Source organism: Myxine glutinosa, chromosome 13 (genome assembly GCF_964187855.1).
Source record: "Myxine glutinosa chromosome 13, kmMyxGlut1.1, whole genome shotgun sequence".
NCBI classification, from domain to species: domain Eukaryota; kingdom Metazoa; phylum Chordata; class Myxini; order Myxiniformes; family Myxinidae; genus Myxine; species Myxine glutinosa.
In genome coordinates, this window is record NC_136273.1 from 41,000,284 (window position 1) to 41,020,462 (window position 20,179).

General features: G+C 48.1%; 1 protein-coding gene across 2 annotated transcripts in view; it reads left to right on the forward strand.

Annotated features, from left to right (window-relative positions):
• LOC137438868 (synaptonemal complex protein 3-like) overlaps positions 1 to 20,179 on the forward strand; it is a 41,165-nt gene that overhangs the window by 19,604 nt on the left and 1,382 nt on the right. For both annotated transcript variants that reach the window (XM_068134307.2, XM_068134306.2), the window contains exons 6-8: positions 17,407 to 17,506; positions 18,695 to 18,793; positions 18,972 to 19,076. In XM_068134307.2, the coding sequence (XP_067990408.1) occupies positions 17,407 to 17,506; positions 18,695 to 18,793; positions 18,972 to 19,076 (304 nt within the window). The remainder of the gene's footprint in view (positions 1 to 17,406; positions 17,507 to 18,694; positions 18,794 to 18,971; positions 19,077 to 20,179) is intronic.

The window sequence follows — 20,179 nt, forward strand, 5'->3', positions numbered from 1 at the left end:
AAGCATCAAGGGCTGTGATGTAACGTTTTCTGGAATTCTCCCAAGATTAGGAAATGCAATATAAATTATGAGCAGTGCAATAGATGTCAGCGGAAGGCTGGAAGAATGGTGTAGGGGTTAACGTTTTGCATTTAGGAAGGAGTGGGAATCATTTAGGGGGGAAGGGATCTGTGTTTTCATGCTAGAGGAGACAGGACTTTATGCATTAGAAAGGATGTGGTTACAAGGGGACATGATAGAGATGTTTAAGATGATGAAGTGTATAGAGAAAATAAGTGCAGAAGAGTTCATCAGCAGTATGGACAGTGATAGAAACAGGGGCCATAGCATATGAGTAAAGAAGAAGAGAGTTAAGACTGCAAGGGGTCTTTCACTCAGAGAGTAGTTACCCTGCGCATGCAAAGCAAAAATCTGGGTTAAGCAATAGGGTCCTGTTCCTTCGTCCATCTTATCAGTTTATGATCGAGGATCAGGAGCCCCTTCTAAAGGTAAAAAGAGGAGAACACCAAAAAAAGAACAGCTTATCAAAATCGAATGTTATACGGTATCTTGAACATGAATTGGAACATGAATAAGAAGACAAATCTGCCGTTTAGCAGTACTTTGTCTCTGAATTCGTCCCGATTGCACTAATAGTATTATTGATTTAATCTGGTGCTCTTGTAGTGCAGGCATGATGATCCAAATGGCCTTCTCCTGCATCAAATTTCTTTGTTATAGTTTTGTGGCAGGCGCACCTCCCCTTCCACCCCCCCAACCCCCCTCCCCCTTGAGCCTCAGGTAGATGCCTAGGTCACCTAAGTCTGGCTCTGGGTGGACCAAAGCAAGAAGTGCCGGCAGGTTACTTCCTGAAGGTCCTTTGTGAACCATATGGATATGGGTCTTTACCAATAATCTGATCGTTTGTGGTAATTTCCTGCGATCAGCTTGAGTTCCAGAAACTTCAAATCTAAACTCTCTACTTTTTGCCTTCAGCCTGGTCAAGACTTCAACCTCTTGGATGGTGGTTCATCACACACACACACACACACACACACACACACACACACACACACACACACACACACACACACACACACACACATAATTATTATCTCTTAATATAATGGAGCTAATGTGTGTGTGTGTATATATATATATATATATATATATATATATATATACACTGTATATGATAACTATATTTGATATGGTATTTGATTTGATAAAATGGCCTCTAAACGGTGGTTATATGATAACTATATTTGATATGGTATTACACATACCTATTTTTGATTATATATATATATATATATATATATATATATATATATATATATATATATATATATATATATATATATATATATATATAATATTGTTGCGGTTTTGAGAACCCACACTTGTAAATATAACATCATTAAAGGTTAAAGGTAGCACCCCATAGGTAGGCCACAAGCAACACGTAGGTCACCTTAGGACGTCAGTTATTTCATACTCTGTGTTTAGATAAGGCCATTCCCAATAGTTGCATCTGCGTTGCGTCAAACAAATAAGAGTAGGCCCTTTCGTTCATTTTGGCAGCCTCCCTCCAAGCGACGCCATTAAGCACTCTCCCGTCTATGCCCCATCGGCCCTCCCAATTTGTTACACTCCTTGAAGCCACGAGGTGAGGCCTGAAAAGGTGGGCGGAGCGCCAGGATGGAGGTGCAGGCACGCCAACCAGCCGTCAGGGCAGAGCCGGTAAGCCAACACCAGCCAACCAGGGCTGAGGTGAGGTTGCCTGACCGGGCGTGGTTTGGGCTTCGAGAGCGTTCGCTGGCTTTTTTTTTTTTTTTTTTTTTTTTTTTTGATACTGAATCGAGGCTCGTGAAAGAGCTGACATTTACATCACAAACAAGTCAACCAGACAAACAAAATATATAAAAAGAGGGAGCGGAAGACAAGATGGGGAGAGAAGGGGAAGCACACAAACACAACATTTGAGAGCAGGGAGATGTGTGGGAGGGAGAGGGCTTGGGGGGAGGAGGCGTGGGAAGGGGGGGGGGGGGTGGGAGAAGTATAAAACACAAGGACTTCCAGGACAGAAGTTGGTATTTCAAAAAAGTGGATTTGGGGTGAAATTAGTAGGGGTAGAAAAGATCAAGGTTTTGGATGGGGGAAGATAAGAGATGGTGGTGAACAGCTGCTTTAAAGACCTGGAGGGTGGAGTGGGATTGAAGAGAGTGAGGGAGTTTGTTCCAGAGGCGGGAGAAAAGAGGAGTGAAGGTGAGCAGAGAGTCTTGATTTTGGCAGTTTAACCATAAGAGGGTTGCAGGCAGATCTTGTGCGACCTGTAGGAATATTTGGGGGACAGAGCCCAGAGAGAGCTGGGGGGGGGGGGGGGGGGTGTACCATGGACGGGAGGAAGGGTATGACAACTGAAGACAAGATGGGATAAATCTGTGCATGAGAGAGAGCAATTTACTTTGGAAGAATTCCCAGGATGAGTTGATGTCAGAGGCGGTAGAGATGGGAGGCCAGTCCAGATGATTGATGGCTGCTTGAAGACCGTGTCAGTTGGCCTGAGTGAAATGCCAGACTCGTCGACGCTGAGGAGTCTCTCTGAGAATGGTCAGAGAGATGTCCACAATGGACACCATATAACACCATATAACATATATGTCCACCATATAACATAATGGCTTATGTTATAAAAGCGCGCACGCAAAGCCCTTCTACAGGACTCGCTGGGGAAGGTTGGCATTGAGAGGACTCGAGAGTATATGCGCTTTACCAAGAGAAGGCTGATGGTGAGGACTGCCTGAGCGAGCTCGAATAAAAGAGGACTTGTTGGAAGGTTGGCTTATTGAGGACTTATGAGAAGGACTCGCTGGGGAAGGTTGAGAGGACTCGAGAGTATATGCGCTTTACTAAGAGAGGCGGCTGCATTGGGAGGATTGATGCGATTTGAAAGGACTTACGGAGCAGCACTCATTGCGAAAGTACTGAAGTCAAGATTGGTATTACAAAGGACTGGCACGATTCGCGCATGAACACGACTCGCGTGATAAAGACTTGAAGGAATTGCGCTTCACGAGAGGGCTGACGGGGCGAGCGCGCGGCACGCATTGCTGAGAACTGCAGCGTGCCGATGGACATTGGGGAAGGGGCGCTTGGAGCGGGTAATACTGGTAGCGCGTGGCAAAGCGCCGGTACACATATTACGTACGCCAATAGCCCAGCTTACCTTCCCCCGTCACTATAATTGTCCGCTCGCGCTACACTACGTGGAGAGCTGCCTGTTGGGTTTCGTCTGCTGGTACGGGTCGAGGACCGGAGCCTGGACGCCATCGCCCAACCTTCCACCCTACCTTCTACATCCCCGCGTGAGTCTGAAGTCTGAGACCGAATCTGAGAGCGATCGGGCCCGTGTCCAGGGAATAGAATAAGACTGTTTAAGACTGCCCTGTGTACTTTTCCTTCCTCTTTCTTTCTTGTACATTCTTTCATTTCCTCTTCTTCTTTGTACATTTGTAAATAAATTGCCTTGTTCTTTCTGGTTTCTCCTGAATCCGATCGTCCTAGCCTTTTCTCCATTGGGTAAACGCGGCACGATTCGGAACCGCTATAATCGGGTTAGTCATTGTTAACAGCTCGGATCGTGGATAGCTATCCGCTCGGCGTTTCCACCTGATATCCGTGATTCGAGCGGGAGTTATCTCCTCGTTTCCGGTCAGCGTCAGTGCTTAGGTAGTAGCGAATCCCTAGGCCTAAAAACCCTACCTAACGCTGCCCGGGAAGGACGTTATAACTTCCAGGATCGCGTCGGCCAGATAGAGGACAAGGGGATTAACCCCCGCTTGATAAGGGAAGAGCCGACGTTTCTGAGATCCGCAACAATATATATATTGTTACAGACACGACTTTGATGTTAAAGTGGGCCGAGCGGAATGGCCGTCGTGTCCGCACAAATTACCCGACTATACTCGACGTTGACGAAGTCGCGCGATGCTGGCTCAATAAGAAAAAGAAGACACCCGGCTGGATTACAATAACACAATACGACACCAGGGGTTCAGTTCTCAAGACCTCCGGAGGAGGTTATATTAAGGCGGAAGGTTAGATTACAACTACAAGAGGGACAGCATAGAAAGACAAGCACTTAGACACAATCTTATATTATTCCCAACAGACGACAGATAAACGGGACAAAGCTGACTCACACGGGGATTGATGGAAAGGACAGGCGGGTAGCGATGGCTCCAGGTGCACCTGGGCTCAAAGGTCAGAATCGACTCGGTCCGGTCCAGAGATGCGGGGAGGTCGCAGCGCTCGGATGGCGTCTTGTCTGCTCAAGCTGGGGGCGCATCTGACGTCACATCCGGCGCGGGGCCGCGTATATCCGGCGGGGAGTGACACGCCCTCGGCTCGTTAGCTCCGCCTCGTGGAATCGGCACGTTGCTTCTCATTGGGTGCGTGCGGGGGGTTTACCAGGCTCCGCCCTTGACGAGGAGCTGACAAGGAGCCCCTTCGTGGTAACCCCGTGGAGCGCATGGTCTGGAGCTAATCGAGCCGGTGTGAGGACGCATCCTCCCCCGCTCCGCCGCCATCTCCCCTGTTGTTGTTGTAATTGTTGGGGAAGAAGATGGAAGGAGGTATGGGAAAGGTCCTAAACTCACTACTGATGCCATATAATCACATTCTGGTGCAACGAAGAGTCATAATTAATGGAGACGAGGCCTTAACTGACATAGAATAAGAATAACTAGGAAGATGTCCGAAAGTTGTCTACGTGTGGTGCGGTGGACCTGGGCACGACATTTAATGGGGGAATAAGGGGAAGGTCGGCTCTACTGATTGTTGTTTACATGCAATGGGACTAGGGAATGGGGGATTGGGGAAAGTTGGGGAGTATTGGAGAAAATAGGGGAATATTTACAAGCGGATATGGAGGCCAAATTCCATATTCGCAACATTGCACCCTTCTCTACCCTCGGGGCGTCCCGACCCGATAAATTTTTACCTACTTTAGTGTGGCACGCAATGTAGTTCCCTCTACTATTAACTCTACCCTGAGTGCGACAGTTTTACAGATATTCACAAATGAGTAAATATGTCCCCCTGCGACGTTGCACCCTTCTCCTCACAGAAACACACCCACAGGATAACCGAATCCGGAAAGAATCCTCAAACTAAACATACAGCCGGTAGGGAGCATTATTTACACGACTACGCTGCTATTTACACTACGATCCAGGACCTGTTTTTGGAGGAACACATGCAGATGTTATGCATAGAGAGAGCGCGCTTGCCAACATCGATACACCAACCCACGAGTGCTCTGTGGCCGACGGCCTTTAATAACCTGCAGAGCACCCTGTCCCAGCATCAAAAGCACCACCCCACCACCAATCGGTGCAGTCACCATTGTTCATTGGAATAAAAATAAATTCGACAACCCCTAACCCTGCAGGTGTCTCTTGCTCTTCTTGTGGTGCACTTGGTGGTGTTAATTAACAGTGGTTCACCTTTATGGCATAGGTGCCACGTTGACCCATAGGTCCATCCCCGGGTGGTGCTTGGCCGCAAACGAACTGCGGTCCATTGTGGGTGGCCACAAACATTGCGGTCCATATGGTGTATCGATCCCGGCAGCAAACAACGAAAGTGCAGGCCCACAACTGCGCAGCCAGCACCTCTCTCTCCTCTCTCTCTACCCCAAAGCCAGATCCTCGGAGGTGGGAGACAAAAGAAGAAACAAGTGAGTAAGGTGGTAAGGGCGCAAAAGTGCACGCAATATAAGGTAATGCACACTGGGGGCACATGGGAACCAGGTGAGACAGGTACGTTCCTATCGTACGCCCCCCCCCCCCCCACCAGGTAACCTACATGGCCCCTCCCTTACCCCTTACTGCATCCACAAAACACAACACTACCCATAAACATCTACTTTACAAATCAACAAACATCCCTACTGTCTTCCCCGTTCCTCCCATAAACCAAATTCGTCTTCTCTCCCTCCTAACCAATCAAATTTGCCATTTTCAACTCTCCTCAAAATTTGCCATTTTCAACTCAACATCAAAATTTGCCATTACCAATTCATCATCAGTCCCTCCTAGGGAGGGAGAGATGGAATCACCCCAATGTCTCATCCACGTCGTGATGCGTCTCACAAATCCTCACAGCAATTCTCATTTCCTGCACAAAACAAAGAAAACACAGGTGTGGAGTCATCATCATCACCACAGGTAAGTGGCTGCGTATGGTGCGACAGGTTCTTCAATCCTAACTATTTCCTAAATGACTTTAACAACTTTACACTACCCGGGGTCTTTCTCCGGCCAAACCATTGGCCCTCTTACACTACGGGTTCTAAAAACCAATTCCCATTGGCCACACTGTGGTGCTCTTCAATTTGGGGTCTCACTCCCCCGATTCATCTCCCGGTGCCCTCGTACAATTTCTGGGCTGCGACGTGTACCTCTCCCAGTGGGTCTACCCACCTGCACACCTCCACCACTGCAGTTGCCTCCGAGCTTACCTGCTCCTTACCCTAACCTAACTAACTGGGGCAGGCCCTCTGGCGCTCTCCCCACTCGGTGCCCTCTCTGGCACTGGGCTACCCGATCCACACCCGGGATCCTCAGGCACCCACTCACAACTACCGGCTCCCAGAGCCCACCTGCGGCCTCACCTGGCCGACATCCTCACAGTGGTGGAGTGCCCAACCAACTACACACACTAACAGGCTACACGCCCAGCCATTTCCACAACACTAATGCACCCATTCACAACACCATTCTGCAACCGCACCACAAATGCCAATATCCAACCACAACTTACCTATACCCTCTACCTAACACTTACACTACCCGCCCCGGGTATTCGTGAAAGGGGTCCACTCTTCCCCCATCCACACCTTCGCACCATGCACACCACTCCGTACCACTTACTCCAACTCTCTCCACACACCTGTACTTGCACACCTGTGCTCTCACACTTGGTGCCACCTGCACCCTTCTCTCCCCAAGCGCATTCGCGCTGATCCACACACTCACTACTCATACACTGCTCCACACACCTGTCCAATTGCACACCTGTGCAATCACACCTGTTCCATCCTCACACACACGGCATCATCTCAGCTAACTACTCCCTTCTGAAACTTGCGCTTCCCAGTCGTCCCTTTAAACTATTGCGCTCCCACGTCATTATCATCCACACTAATCTACCTGCGTCCCCACTACAGGTATCAGTCACTAACTAACCTTAACGTTACCTAAGGTCATCTTCTCTAGATCCCTACACACAATATCCTAACCCACCCGGGCTAGTTTTCACTGCCATACACCCCATTAGCTATTGCTCCTTTGCCCCCACATGGGAAAGGTGGCAGGGATGCCATCCCACCACATCGGGGGTCTCTCACTACCAATTTTGCACATCAAATTTCAACAAATCAAAAATTTGCCAATCACTACCCATCATCTGCCAATCACTACTGCCAATCCCTTGCCAATCATCAAATTTTGTTTTTCTCTAATTTTGGGTCCAAAACACTAACCTCATCACCCAGTCGACTCACTAATACCTCTCGGTGCGCCAATCCCTGTCCAAAGCCCGGCTTCGTAAAGCCAAGCAATGGATGCTGGTTGTTTTGTGCCAGCGGCTGGATGCGTCCGGCACTCGGTGCAGGGACGGGGGCTTACCCGTGCCGAGATCCCACGCACCACCTCGGCGTGGAGCCATCCAATGCCCCGATCTAGACCTGCCGGCACGTCTCACCAAAAAGTGGTCGCCATGACGACCCTTTCTATCGGGCTGCCAGCTCCGCCTAGTGGAGCACGGACGCGGCCGTTCAAAGCGAGGCCCAGCACGCACCGAGGGCCCGATTCGGCTATAAGTCGTTCTACACTCTACCCCGTCTAACGTCGATGCTTCACCTGGACGCTTACACCCCGCAGCCCGTTCCTTGCTCACACATCCAGCCGTTTCCATGCCCCTCGTACCTTTCCTTACACACCCAGGTACCCTCATTCCACTCACAGCCTTGGTCACACACCTGACCACCGAACACTGTGGCACACATTCGTTAGTAGCACACCTCACCAACACACCGCTTCGCGCCCCCTCCTCGGTCACCTCCTCTGTGACAATCACAGGTGTGCTCTCATTCGCACACCCAACCACGTGCCTCACCACCAACTCCAGCGTGCATTCCCACTCACGCTCTACCATTCCAGGTGTGCATCCTTCCATCCCAGGTGTACATCCTCGCTCACCTGTCACAACTAACTCACGCTCCTTGTCACTCCCACTACTCGCACCTCCATTATTGACAGCGCACTCACCCTTACTCTTGACAGCGCACTCTTTCCTCATGCACCTGTCCGTCACACACCTTTCTCGCGCACACTCTCCCGTTACACCCTCTGTAACACTCACCACAGGTGTGCATTCTTCCTTGCCTTTGACAGCGCACTCTTTCCCCATGCACCTGTCCGTCACACACCTTTCTCGCGCACACTCTCCCGTTACACCCTCTGTAACACTCACCACAGGTGGACACTCTTCCTTACTTCTGACAGCGCACTCTTTCCTCATGCACCTGTCCGTCACACACCTTTCTCGCGCACACTCTCCCGTTACACCCTCTGTAACACTCACCACAGGTGGACACTCTTCCTTACTTCTGACAGCGCACTCTTTCCTCATGCACCTGTCCGTCACACACCTTTCTCGCGCACACTCTTGCGTTACACCCTCTGTAACACTCCCCACAGGTGTGCATTCTTCCTTGCCTTTGACAGCGCACTCTTTCCTCAGGCACCTGTCCGTTACACACCTTTCTCGCGCACACTCTCCCGTCACACCCTCTGTAACACTCACCACACCGCGCTTCCATGTGCTCCCTCGCACACGCGCTACGACCGACTCACTCTCGCCAACACCCTCACTCCTTGGCACGCACTTTTTCCTCACACACCCCAGAGTCGGATTTTCTCGCACACCTCCTTTTTCGCACACCAGACCTGTCGCACACTTCACCAACGGCCTCTCACGAACACCCGGGTCTATCTCGACCCCCAAGCCTCTTAAATCACCTGGCGCATCATACGCACGACCATATTGGTCACCACTTACACCGGGTCCTCTTCCTCTTCGCTTCTCCTCCATCACCTGCGAATCCCTCATCCGGTTAATGAGCACATCATCACGATCCAAACACAGACTTTGGACCAATTCTTTTATCTCCTCTTTTATCTCTTTCTTATCCCCTCTCCGTCGCTTCTTAATTTCGCTCATCCCTTCTTCCACTTCTTCTAATTTGTGCTTCACCTCTTTTATTCCCCGGTACGTCTCCTCAAGCTCATCCTCTAAGGCTACCTTGACCGTTTCCAGGTGCGTCCTCACCTGCCGGTCCTTCGTCTCCATTACCTCTATCACCTCGTCCAACCTCGTTGTCAGTCCCTCACGTACCATCTGACATTCCCTCTTTGTCGCTATCAAGTCGTTTTTTATGTCGTTTTGTGTCGCTTTTAAACCTCCTAATACCGCAGTGTTCCTTTGAACCTGCTCCACTAACTCCGTTTGTCCCACCGTCAGCTGCTCCACCTCCTGCGTCAGGTCCTCTATGCCCCCTTGTAACTTTACAGTCCCCTTTCTCACCTCCTTCTCCATGTGCTCCTTACAGTGCCTCACCTCCTCGCGCACTCCTCCGACCTCCTCACTCACTCCTCTTCTGATCTCTTCTCCCATCACTTGCATCTCCTGCCCAGATGCCACCCTCATCTGCTCCATTTCCTCCCTGTGAGCATCCAGTTTGGTTTCTACCCCCATTCTGACCCCCTCTATCTGCTGCCCCATTTGGTTAACTTCCCTTTCCGCTTGGTCCCTCATGTCCCTCAATTTGCCTTCCATACTGTTTTCTAACCCCTCTAACCCTTTTTGCATCCCTTCCATTTGATTCTCTTGAGCGGCCATTCTGTTTTCTACCCCCGTTAACCCATGTTTCACTCCCTCTATCTGATTCTCTTGAGCGGCCATTCTGTTTTCTACCCCCGTTAACCCATTCTTTACTTCTTTTATCCCGTTGTCTAACTCCTCAAAATTATTGTCTAACTTCCCAATTTTCTTGTCTAACTCCTCAAAATTATTGTCTAACTTCTCACTGGTACCCCTCGCTTCGTCCCTCATTACCCCCATTTGGTTTCCCATTACCCCCATTTGGTTTTCCAATCGCTCACTATTCTTTTCCATAAGGGCCGTCATTTGTATAAAAAAAAGTTCCAATCTTCCCAGCGGCGCTACTTCGGTCGCGGGCACGGTGACCAGCGAGGCGCCATTTTGCGCGCCCGCTTCTTCGTGCGTGACGACGCTATTTTGCGAACCTGCCGCCCTCACTGCTTCGCTCTCCTCCTGTCCCTCATTTTGGTCCTGGATCGACCCTACCTCACTCTCCTTTACCGGACCCCAGCTGTCTTGATCCGCCATAGCGCGACTTTCAAAATTCGGTTTTTTATTTTTTTCATTTTCGTAAAACAAATTCAAATTTCGCCGTTATAATTTCGCGCGGGAAACGCGCTCCGAATCGATTCGGTCGAGCGCCGTACGCGCTCCGGCTCGATTTTCCCTCCCAAAATTTGGGCCTAACTAATTTAGTCCCGGGTTCGAATCCCACTCCTGACACCAATTGTTACAGACACGACTTTGATGTTAAAGTGGGCCGAGCGGAATGGCCGTCGTGTCCGCACAAATTACCCGACTATACTCGACGTTGACGAAGTCGCGCGATGCTGGCTCAATAAGAAAAAGAAGACACCCGGCTGGATTACAATAACACAATACGACACCAGGGGTTCAGTTCTCAAGACCTCCGGAGGAGGTTATATTAAGGCGGAAGGTTAGATTACAACTACAAGAGGGACAGCATAGAAAGACAAGCACTTAGACACAATCTTATATTATTCCCAACAGACGACAGATAAACGGGACAAAGCTGACTCACACGGGGATTGATGGAAAGGACAGGCGGGTAGCGATGGCTCCAGGTGCACCTGGGCTCAAAGGTCAGAATCGACTCGGTCCGGTCCAGAGATGCGGGGAGGTCGCAGCGCTCGGATGGCGTCTTGTCTGCTCAAGCTGGGGGCGCATCTGACGTCACATCCGGCGCGGGGCCGCGTATATCCGGCGGGGAGTGACACGCCCTCGGCTCGTTAGCTCCGCCTCGTGGAATCGGCACGTTGCTTCTCATTGGGTGCGTGCGGGGGGTTTACCAGGCTCCGCCCTTGACGAGGAGCTGACAAGGAGCCCCTTCGTGGTAACCCCGTGGAGCGCATGGTCTGGAGCTAATCGAGCCGGTGTGAGGACGCATCCTCCCCCGCTCCGCCGCCATCTCCCCTGTTGTTGTTGTAATTGTTGGGGAAGAAGATGGAAGGAGGTATGGGAAAGGTCCTAAACTCACTACTGATGCCATATAATCACATTCTGGTGCAACGAAGAGTCATAATTAATGGAGACGAGGCCTTAACTGACATAGAATAAGAATAACTAGGAAGATGTCCGAAAGTTGTCTACGTGTGGTGCGGTGGACCTGGGCACGACATTTAATGGGGGAATAAGGGGAAGGTCGGCTCTACTGATTGTTGTTTACATGCAATGGGACTAGGGAATGGGGGATTGGGGAAAGTTGGGGAGTATTGGAGAAAATAGGGGAATATTTACAAGCGGATATGGAGGCCAAATTCCATATTCGCAACAATATATATATATATATATATATATATATATATACAGTCATGTGAAAAAGTAAGTACACCCCATGTAAAGTTTTGACTTTTTCAACATATTTCAACATATAGCTATTTGATCTTCATTTCAACAATATTGATAGATAAAGGTGATATAATATAACAAATATCATGAAACATTTACATTTTGTAGTCCATTGTATAATTTAAATAAACATAAATGCAAATCTCGCATGTGGAAAAAGTAAATACTAGTTTGAGTTGTGAAGGCATCAGGCAGTATCTGTGGAAGGCTCTGAAGGTGGTATGGAGGCAAGGAGTGGTGCCCAGTCAATGGACTAGGGCAGAAGGAGTTTATATTCCAAAGCAGGAGGAGGCTGTGACACTGGAGCAGTTTAGACCAGTATCATTGCTCGATGTCGATGGGAAGATATTGATGAGTGTCTTTGCGGCACGGCTCTCAGGCTTCATCAGAGGGAATGGTTTTGTGGATGGTTCTGTGCAGAAGGCAGGAATACCAGGATCACCAGGATGCATTGAACACTCGGCAATGGTCTGGCAAGTGTTACAGGAGGCAAAGAGGCAAAGGAAGGATGTGGCTGTGGTATGGCTGGATTTGGAGAATGCATATGGGTCAGTGCCACATGCCTTGATCAGGTATGCCATGGATTTCTTTTGGGTGCCACAGAGATTTAGGGATTTTTTGATGGCATATTATGATCAGTTTTGGATGCGGTTTGCGACACAGTCCTATGTAACAGAGTGGCAGAAGTTGGAAGTGGGGATCCCGATGGGATGTACCATCTCCCCTATTTTGTTTGTGCTGGTTATGGAGTTGTTGATACGTGCGGTGAGTGGACATGGGAAAGAAGTGGAGCTAGCCCCTGGTCAGAGGTTGCCAGCAATGTTTGCTTTCATGGATGACCTGACAGTTGTCGAACAGTCCACTGATGCAGCAGTAGAGGTGCTGGGACGACTGGAAAGGTTGATGCGGTGGGCAAGAATGGGATTTAAAACAAGAAAGTCGAGGAGTGTGGTAGTGAGACGAGGAGTGGTGGATAACATGCACAGGTTTGAGCTGGGAGGGGAGGTGGTTGCATCATTGGTGGAGGCCCCAGTGAAGAGTTTGGGAAGATGGTATACAGTGGAGTTGAATGATGTGGGAAGAGTGGAGGAGGTCAGAAACAAGCTTTTGAGAGGTTTGAAGAGGATTGATGGTTGTGGTTTGCCAGGTAAGTTGAAGGTATGGTGTTTGAAGTTTGGATTGATGCCACGAGTATTGTGGCCATTGATGATGTATGATATTGCGATTGGGCATAGAGAGAGGATGGAGGTTGTGGTGAGCGGGTTTGTGAGGAGGTGGTTGGGAGTGCCACGCTGTTTGACGAACATTGCCTTTTATGGTCAGGGTGGAAAACTCCAGTTTCCCTTGACATCATTAACCGAGGAGTTTAAGGTGGTGAGGGTGCGGGAGTTCATGATGTTGTGGGATTCAAGTGATGCAGTGGTAAAGAATGCTCTCCCAGAGAAGAAGGGAAGTCGGAAGTGGAATGCAAGAGCAAAGGTGGACGAGATGGAGGAGCGGTTGCAACAGGAGGAGGTCATGGGGATGGTACAGCACGGGAAGCATGGCTTGGGGTGGATGAAGCATGAGCGATGGGGAAAGGCATGTGTGAAAGAGAGGAGGAAGATGGTTGAGAGGGAGGTGAGAAGAAAGGAAGAGGAGGGGAGATATGTTAAAGCAGTCGGTCAGGCACAGCAAGGTGCTTGGACGAGGTGGGAAGGTGTGCAGGTGAGGATGTTGAAGTGGCAAGAGATTTGGAGGATGGAGCCAATATTGGTGATTTTCCTGTTGCGGGCAACGTATGATGTGCTTCCGTCACCAGTAAACTTGAGATTGTGGGGTTTGTTGCAGGATGAGAGATGTTATTTGTGTGGAGGTGTGGGAACGGTGCAGCATGCACTGAGTGCATGTTCAGTAGCATTGGCAGCAGGAAGATACAGGTGGCGACATGATCAGGTGCTGGCGGTGGTGGTGCAGATGGTGCAACAAGAGGTGCTGAGGTCGATAGAGAGAAGAGTGGAGAAGGAGAATGATGGGGGAGAGGTGTGGTTTGTCAAGGAGGGCCAAGTGGTAAGAGGTGGAAAGAGGAGGAAGTGGAAGGCAAGAGGGCTGTCAGATGCTTGTGATTGGCAGGTGGTGGCAGACCTTAAGCCACAATTGGTATTCCCAGAGGAGATCTGTGTGACAAGGTTGCGGCCTGACATTGTCATTTGGTCAGGTGCAACAAGACAGGTCATCTTAGGGGAATTGTCGGTACCTTGGGAAGAGCACATGGAGGAGGTGCAAGAGAGGAAAGTACAGTGAGCTGGAGGCAGAGTGTCGGGTGAAGGGTTGGCGAGTTTCGTGTCAGCCATTTGAGGTGGGGTGCAGAGGGTATATTGGCAATTCCTTTTCTGCTCGGCTTGGAATGTGTGGGACAGAAAGAAGGAGGGTGTGTGACAAAGTGGCCCAGGTTGCCTTGAAAGGCTCATTTTGGATACTAGGGCATGCCCGTACTATATCTATATCTAAAATTATATCCCCCCCCTCTATTTACATGAAATGGTTTGGTCCAAAGCGAACGGCTTGCGAGTGGTGACAATCCCCCCCCTCTATTTACATGCAATGGTTTGGTCCAAAGCGAACGGCTTCCGGAGTTTGGTAAAGAAATCGCCATCGCGTGCACAAACGCGCAGGAAAGCGAATGAATCGCAAATTCGTTTTTATTAGTTGTAAAACATAGTTTAACGCCAACATAGTTTGCAAACGTGAAATAAATGAATACGCTCTCAAATGTGCCATCCGAGGCAGAGTGTGCCCGCCACGTTCGGCACACGCGATCGTTCGCTGCTCTCTGATTGGTCGAATCGTTTTTTGGACATAGCTCGGTAAGTAATTGTCCGATTAATATGAAACCTTGAAAAGGCACATCCTCGGGTCCCCAGCAATATACCTGGCAAGTTAAAAGTATATCGGACCCGTGGTTGTCGAGAAACAGCGGTCACAGACAAACGTACAAACGTACAAACGTACAGACAGAGATTACTGGAATTATAGATAGATGGAGGAAGTTTATGGAGGCACGTCGAACGGTGTAGGTTGAGATTACGGAATAGAAATGGAGGTGTGTGTGTGTGTGTGTGTTGCAGGAGTGGGTCATGAGTGGGAGTGGTTTTGCATGTTTGCATGAGTGGTGCATGTTGGTAAGGGTAGGTGGATGGTTGTGTGTGGTTTAAAAAAAAAAAAAGTTGTTACTATTATTATTTCTTATTTTGTGTATGTGAGAGTGAGTGAGTGGGTGTGTTTTTGCATGAATGAATTTTTGCATGAGTGTGTGTTTTTGTATGTTGAGTGGTGTATGTTGTAAGGGTAGGTGGTTGGTTGGTGTTGTGTGTGTATGAATGATCTGGTGTGTTTTGTTGGTGAGTGGTGAAGGGTATAAATGTGGGTGTTTGAGTGTTCCACCATGTTTGTTTGGTGCTGTGGATTCTGGATGTGGAGGTGTTGCTGTTGTAGTCTGCGTTCGCACTGGCTGGGGGTGGGGGTATGTACACATCCAGGTGTAGTTGTTGCATGTGGATGTGTTTGTGCCCCTGCTGGCCCACCTTAGCTGACCGTATTGAGGTTGAAGGGCCAAAACGGGATGATGCTGAGGACCTCGACTGAGGACCCGGTCAGTGCGGCACACTTGTGACCAGGTGTGTTTTGAACTTATATATATATATATATATATATATATATATATATATATGTATGACACACCTATATTTGACGAAAACTTTCAAATTGATCACTTTGCGTTTTACATCACAAATACTTTAGCGTGGTCCAACAAGGCGAAATATGGTTACAGTATTTATTATTATTATTTTTTTGTATACAGGATCGAGGCTCGTGAAAGAGCTAACATTTATCACACAAAAAAAAATCAAAACAGACACAAAGTAAATAATAAGGAGAGTGGTAGACAAGATGGGGAGAGAAGGGGAAGCACACAAACACAACATTTGAGAGCAAGGACTTCGGGAGATCTGTGGGAGGGAGAGGGCTTGGGGGGAGGAGGTGTGGGAAGGGGGGGGGGGGGGGTTGGGAGAAATATAAAACACAAGGACACTGCCAGAACTTCCAGGAAAGAAGTTGGTATTTCAAAAAGTGGATCTGCGGTGAAATTAGCGGGGGTAGAAAAGATCAAGGTTATGGTGGTGAACAGCTGTTTTGAAGACCTGGAGGGTGGAGTGGGATTGAAGAGAGTGAGGGAGTTTGTTCCAGAGGTGGGAGAAAAGAGGAATGAAGGAGTGAAGGTGAGCAGAGAGTCTTGATTTTGGCAGTTTAACCATAAGAGGGTGGCAGGCAGATCTTGTGCGACCTGTAGGAATATTTGGGGGACAGAGCACAGAGAGAGCTGGGGGAGCAAGGCCAGAGATGAGTCGGTAGAAGACAGGAGTCAGTATACACTTTAGGCCGGAGAGGTGTCAGTTTACACTTTATATATCCGAATTATTTTTCGAGTATACAGTGTGCTCCAGAAGAAAGTATCATTTTGTGGAACTATCACCACTTTAAATTGGTCACTGAAGGTGGGCCAATAACAGTTCAGAAAATAAAACTGAAGGCAAAACATTAATAACGTTGACTTAACAACGTTTAACGTCATTGCTATCTTTCTCGTGATGAGAGATTATAAGAAACATCTGAAGTTGCAAACCACAGGGAGCCCTTAGTCCAGCAGGTACCAGATTTACTTGAAAAGGCAAGAAACAGTTCAACGAGAATGCATCAGAGGTGCGCTGTTGGTGCCTATTTGAACGGGCGATCCAAGGAAGATGATGTAAACTTGAATCTCTACCCAAAAGATGAGTGAATGTTCAAGAGAAACTAAGGTAAAACCAATCTACGTCAAAACATCTCGATTTAGCATGTGGTTGGTGGTGAGCATTTTACAAGTACAGTCTTCTCATTTTGTTTGCAGCACAGCGCTTCGGGGTAGCACCAATGGCTGAGGGCGTGCGTGGCTGTGCTTCTGCAGTATCCTCTGTAGGTTCGGGCAGGAATTTGTAGTTTGATCAGGATGCCGGCGATAGCTTGCCTGCTCTTCAGCAAGGACACTGACATCTTTAGCGTCTATCAATAAATGCCGACAGACGGGACACCCAGTTTAAAGTCCATCCGAGGGACGGCACACAAATTGATCAATGGCCCTGCCTGTAAAACACCAGGATAACAGTTTATATCTGGGTCAGGATTCGAACCCAGGCTGGACAGCTTCGTGAGTGTGCATACCTACATAGGCCATTGTGCCAGCCGACAAGTACAGTAATTTGTTATGAAGAAACCCCAAGGAGAATAGCTTGCAATGCCTGCACCAAGAATAGACCAACTTGAGTATGGAAAGCCTTCCTGCTATTATGTAGCATGATTCCCAGCATACCGTTGGGAGATCTGCTGTGGATTCATAAAGATGTAGCCCGGAGCAACATGGGATCATTGCAGGTGGATTTGAAACATGACCTGAGCCATGCCTTGGACAGCTGTGCTCGTCGGTGGTGCTTTCATTTGTGAATTTGCACGTTCCAAACGAACCAGTTTTGTGAACACTTACTGTTTGCTCATATTTCCATAACAGTGTATTCACTCTCGTTTGATGTACAGACAGACCCTGGGCGATGAATACGGGAAGCAGATCGGCACCGTGCTGCGCCAATGGGAAGATGACGTTCAAAAACTGAAGGATTTTGATGAGAAGTTAACGGTGAGATGTTGATAATATGAGAGGAGCTCATTGCTGCAGAAAGCAATTATGATGAATCCCGATTACTACTTCAGTACCGATTCATAGAAACTACCTCAGTAGTAGCGACGCTCTGTATGGAGCATGTCATCTGATCTGATGTTGTTCTTGTGATTGAATATTTTTGATGTTTTGCAGTATGTGCATGTTAAGTACATAACTGTCCATTATACTCTCCTGGTTTGGGTTTAAACTTTACTTGGCGATGCAATATCGTGCACATGCTACCACGCGTGATGCTTTAAGTTGGCCAAATAAACAAACGCTACCACACTAGACGGATTTCTGAGAAATGTGAATATTCGGTGCATTTGTTTGGGTAAAAGTTGGGAACCTCACTTTTTAACATAATTAGGGTATGCCGAATTCGATTAACCGGGTTCCCAAGCCGAATTCAGAGTTTTTGATCTTCTAATTAGCATAAACAAAATGGCTGCCAAATTGCCATTTTTGGGCAATTTATTTGAATAACCATTTAGATATCATGAACTAGCAGAAGTACCGGGCCGGGAAGTGGGGGGATGGGGATGGGAGGGGGGGGGGGGAAGGGGGAAGGAGAGGGGGGAAGGGGAAGGGGGGAGGCAGGAGGGGAGGGGGTTCATATATATGCTGGTGTGTGAATGTGGTTCACGTTTGAGTTAAGTGTGATGCCGATCAGGAAGAAGAAGAAGCCGTACTACCAAATTCGTACACTTCCTGAATTGTTTGATTTATTTGTATTCAAATGTCTGGTGATTGTTTTGTAATGTGTACTTGTATATAACTGTTATTAATTTTAAAAGGCTTAGGCACTTTCGAGCGATTTTTTTTTTAAACTCCAAAAAAACGACCTTTTTCATCAAATTTTTTTTGGCCTAAAACACTCGTAGGCACTCACTGATGAACCTCTGAAAGTTTGACTAAGATCCGTTCAGCCATCTCTGAGAAAAATGGCGACAGACAGACATCTCTCTTGTATAGTAGTTATACGTTCTACATGCAGCTCTTTTACTTTAACTTTACAACTTTTACCCCAAAATGCACCTAGAAGCTTATACATGGCCTTTTTTCATAAATCCGTCTAGTCGATACAAGCTGTTCCTGCTAAAGACCCTAAGGAAATGCATTTTAACTTCAAATCAATTTGTTTTTTTGTTGATGGCGTTACAGTCGACATGCCGGATGGTGCAGAAGATGAGCCAACAGGCCCGTGTGGTGCAAGGACAGCGCCTCAAATCGATCTTGCAGTTACATGAGCAGTTCTCCAAGGTGCCCTCACCCTAGTCACAGGAGTGAACTTGAATTCGATGCATTTCCCATTGTACCACACGGTGCAGCATTGTAGGAATCAGAGGAGGTTGCTGAAGCCATTAAGTATAAAGGTTTTTAAATGGGTGAAGAGAATGTTGATAAGTACGTTGTATGTAGACGTGCATTGTATTTGTAGAAGTTGCAAGAGCTGGAGACTGTGCACCACGAGCAGCACACTGGAATGCAGGGAGAGTTGCGCAGAGAGATGGCGATGTTGCAGAAACGCCTTCTCATGGATGCGGTGAGAGCAACTGCTGTTGCAGTTTTGTTTTAACATTTTAACAATAAACCTTCCAATGAGAATTTTCGAACTGTAGGTGCTCCGTGCGCCTTGAATTGGAAAATTCCTTCAGATGGTCAATGGTGACGACTTCCAACTGGGTTGGCCGGATCATCGTGGTAGCATTTTCACCTTTGCCACATCCAGCCTGGTTTTGGTTAAATCCAGACCAAACTATAAATTGGTGCACCAAATGCAGGGTTGAGGGACAAAAGAGTTTAATTTTTAAACTTGGGAAAAATAAGAAATGTCAGGAAGAATAAGCGAAGGGGATAACACACGGGATGGACAAAATAGATACTCTTTAGAAGGAAAAATGGAAATTTGGAAGGAGATTGCTTCATGGGGCAAAGCGTGGCTCTCAAGGGAATCCTTTCATCTCCTCTCCCTGTCCCTTTCTGAGTGCTCTAAGGCAGTGTTCTGGTCATATTCCTAATCTTCATCAACGATCTCTGTGACTCTGGAAAATCCCCTTTATCTATTTGCTGATGACTCCACCCTGTGCCGTGACATCCCTCATCCTTCAGACATGCAGGCTGCATCCTCCTCCTTCTCTTCAACAACAACAACAGGCATTTTAAGGCCATTTTCCCTGCAAGAGCGGGGGTTAGCCACTCCTTCTTCCTTCTCCTCCTTCTCTTCAGAACTAGACAAAATCACAAGCTGGTAAAACACGTGGAATATGTCTTTCACTTCTTACAAATGTCACACTCTCACCGTCTGCCTCCGAAAGGACCGCAGGGCAAACCCTCCCATGGACTTTCTTAACAATCCTCTTGAGGAAGTTCAGTCATTCAAACTCCTGGGTGTCACGATCAGTCACAATCTTTCTTGTGCACACATCATTTCAAAGTTGGCCTCCAAAGCCAGTTTTTGAGTGAGCGTCCACCCCCGTGCAAAGTCCTTCCTTGGCAAACCTGAACTCCTATCCACTACAAGGCTTTCATCCACAGCTTGATCGAGTTACGTCTCTCCCCTCTGGGCTGGTGTCCATGGCCTCACACCTGGCTCAGCTTGACGCTCTGGAAAGCAAGGCCTTAAACATCAATGGAATCTTCTGCAAT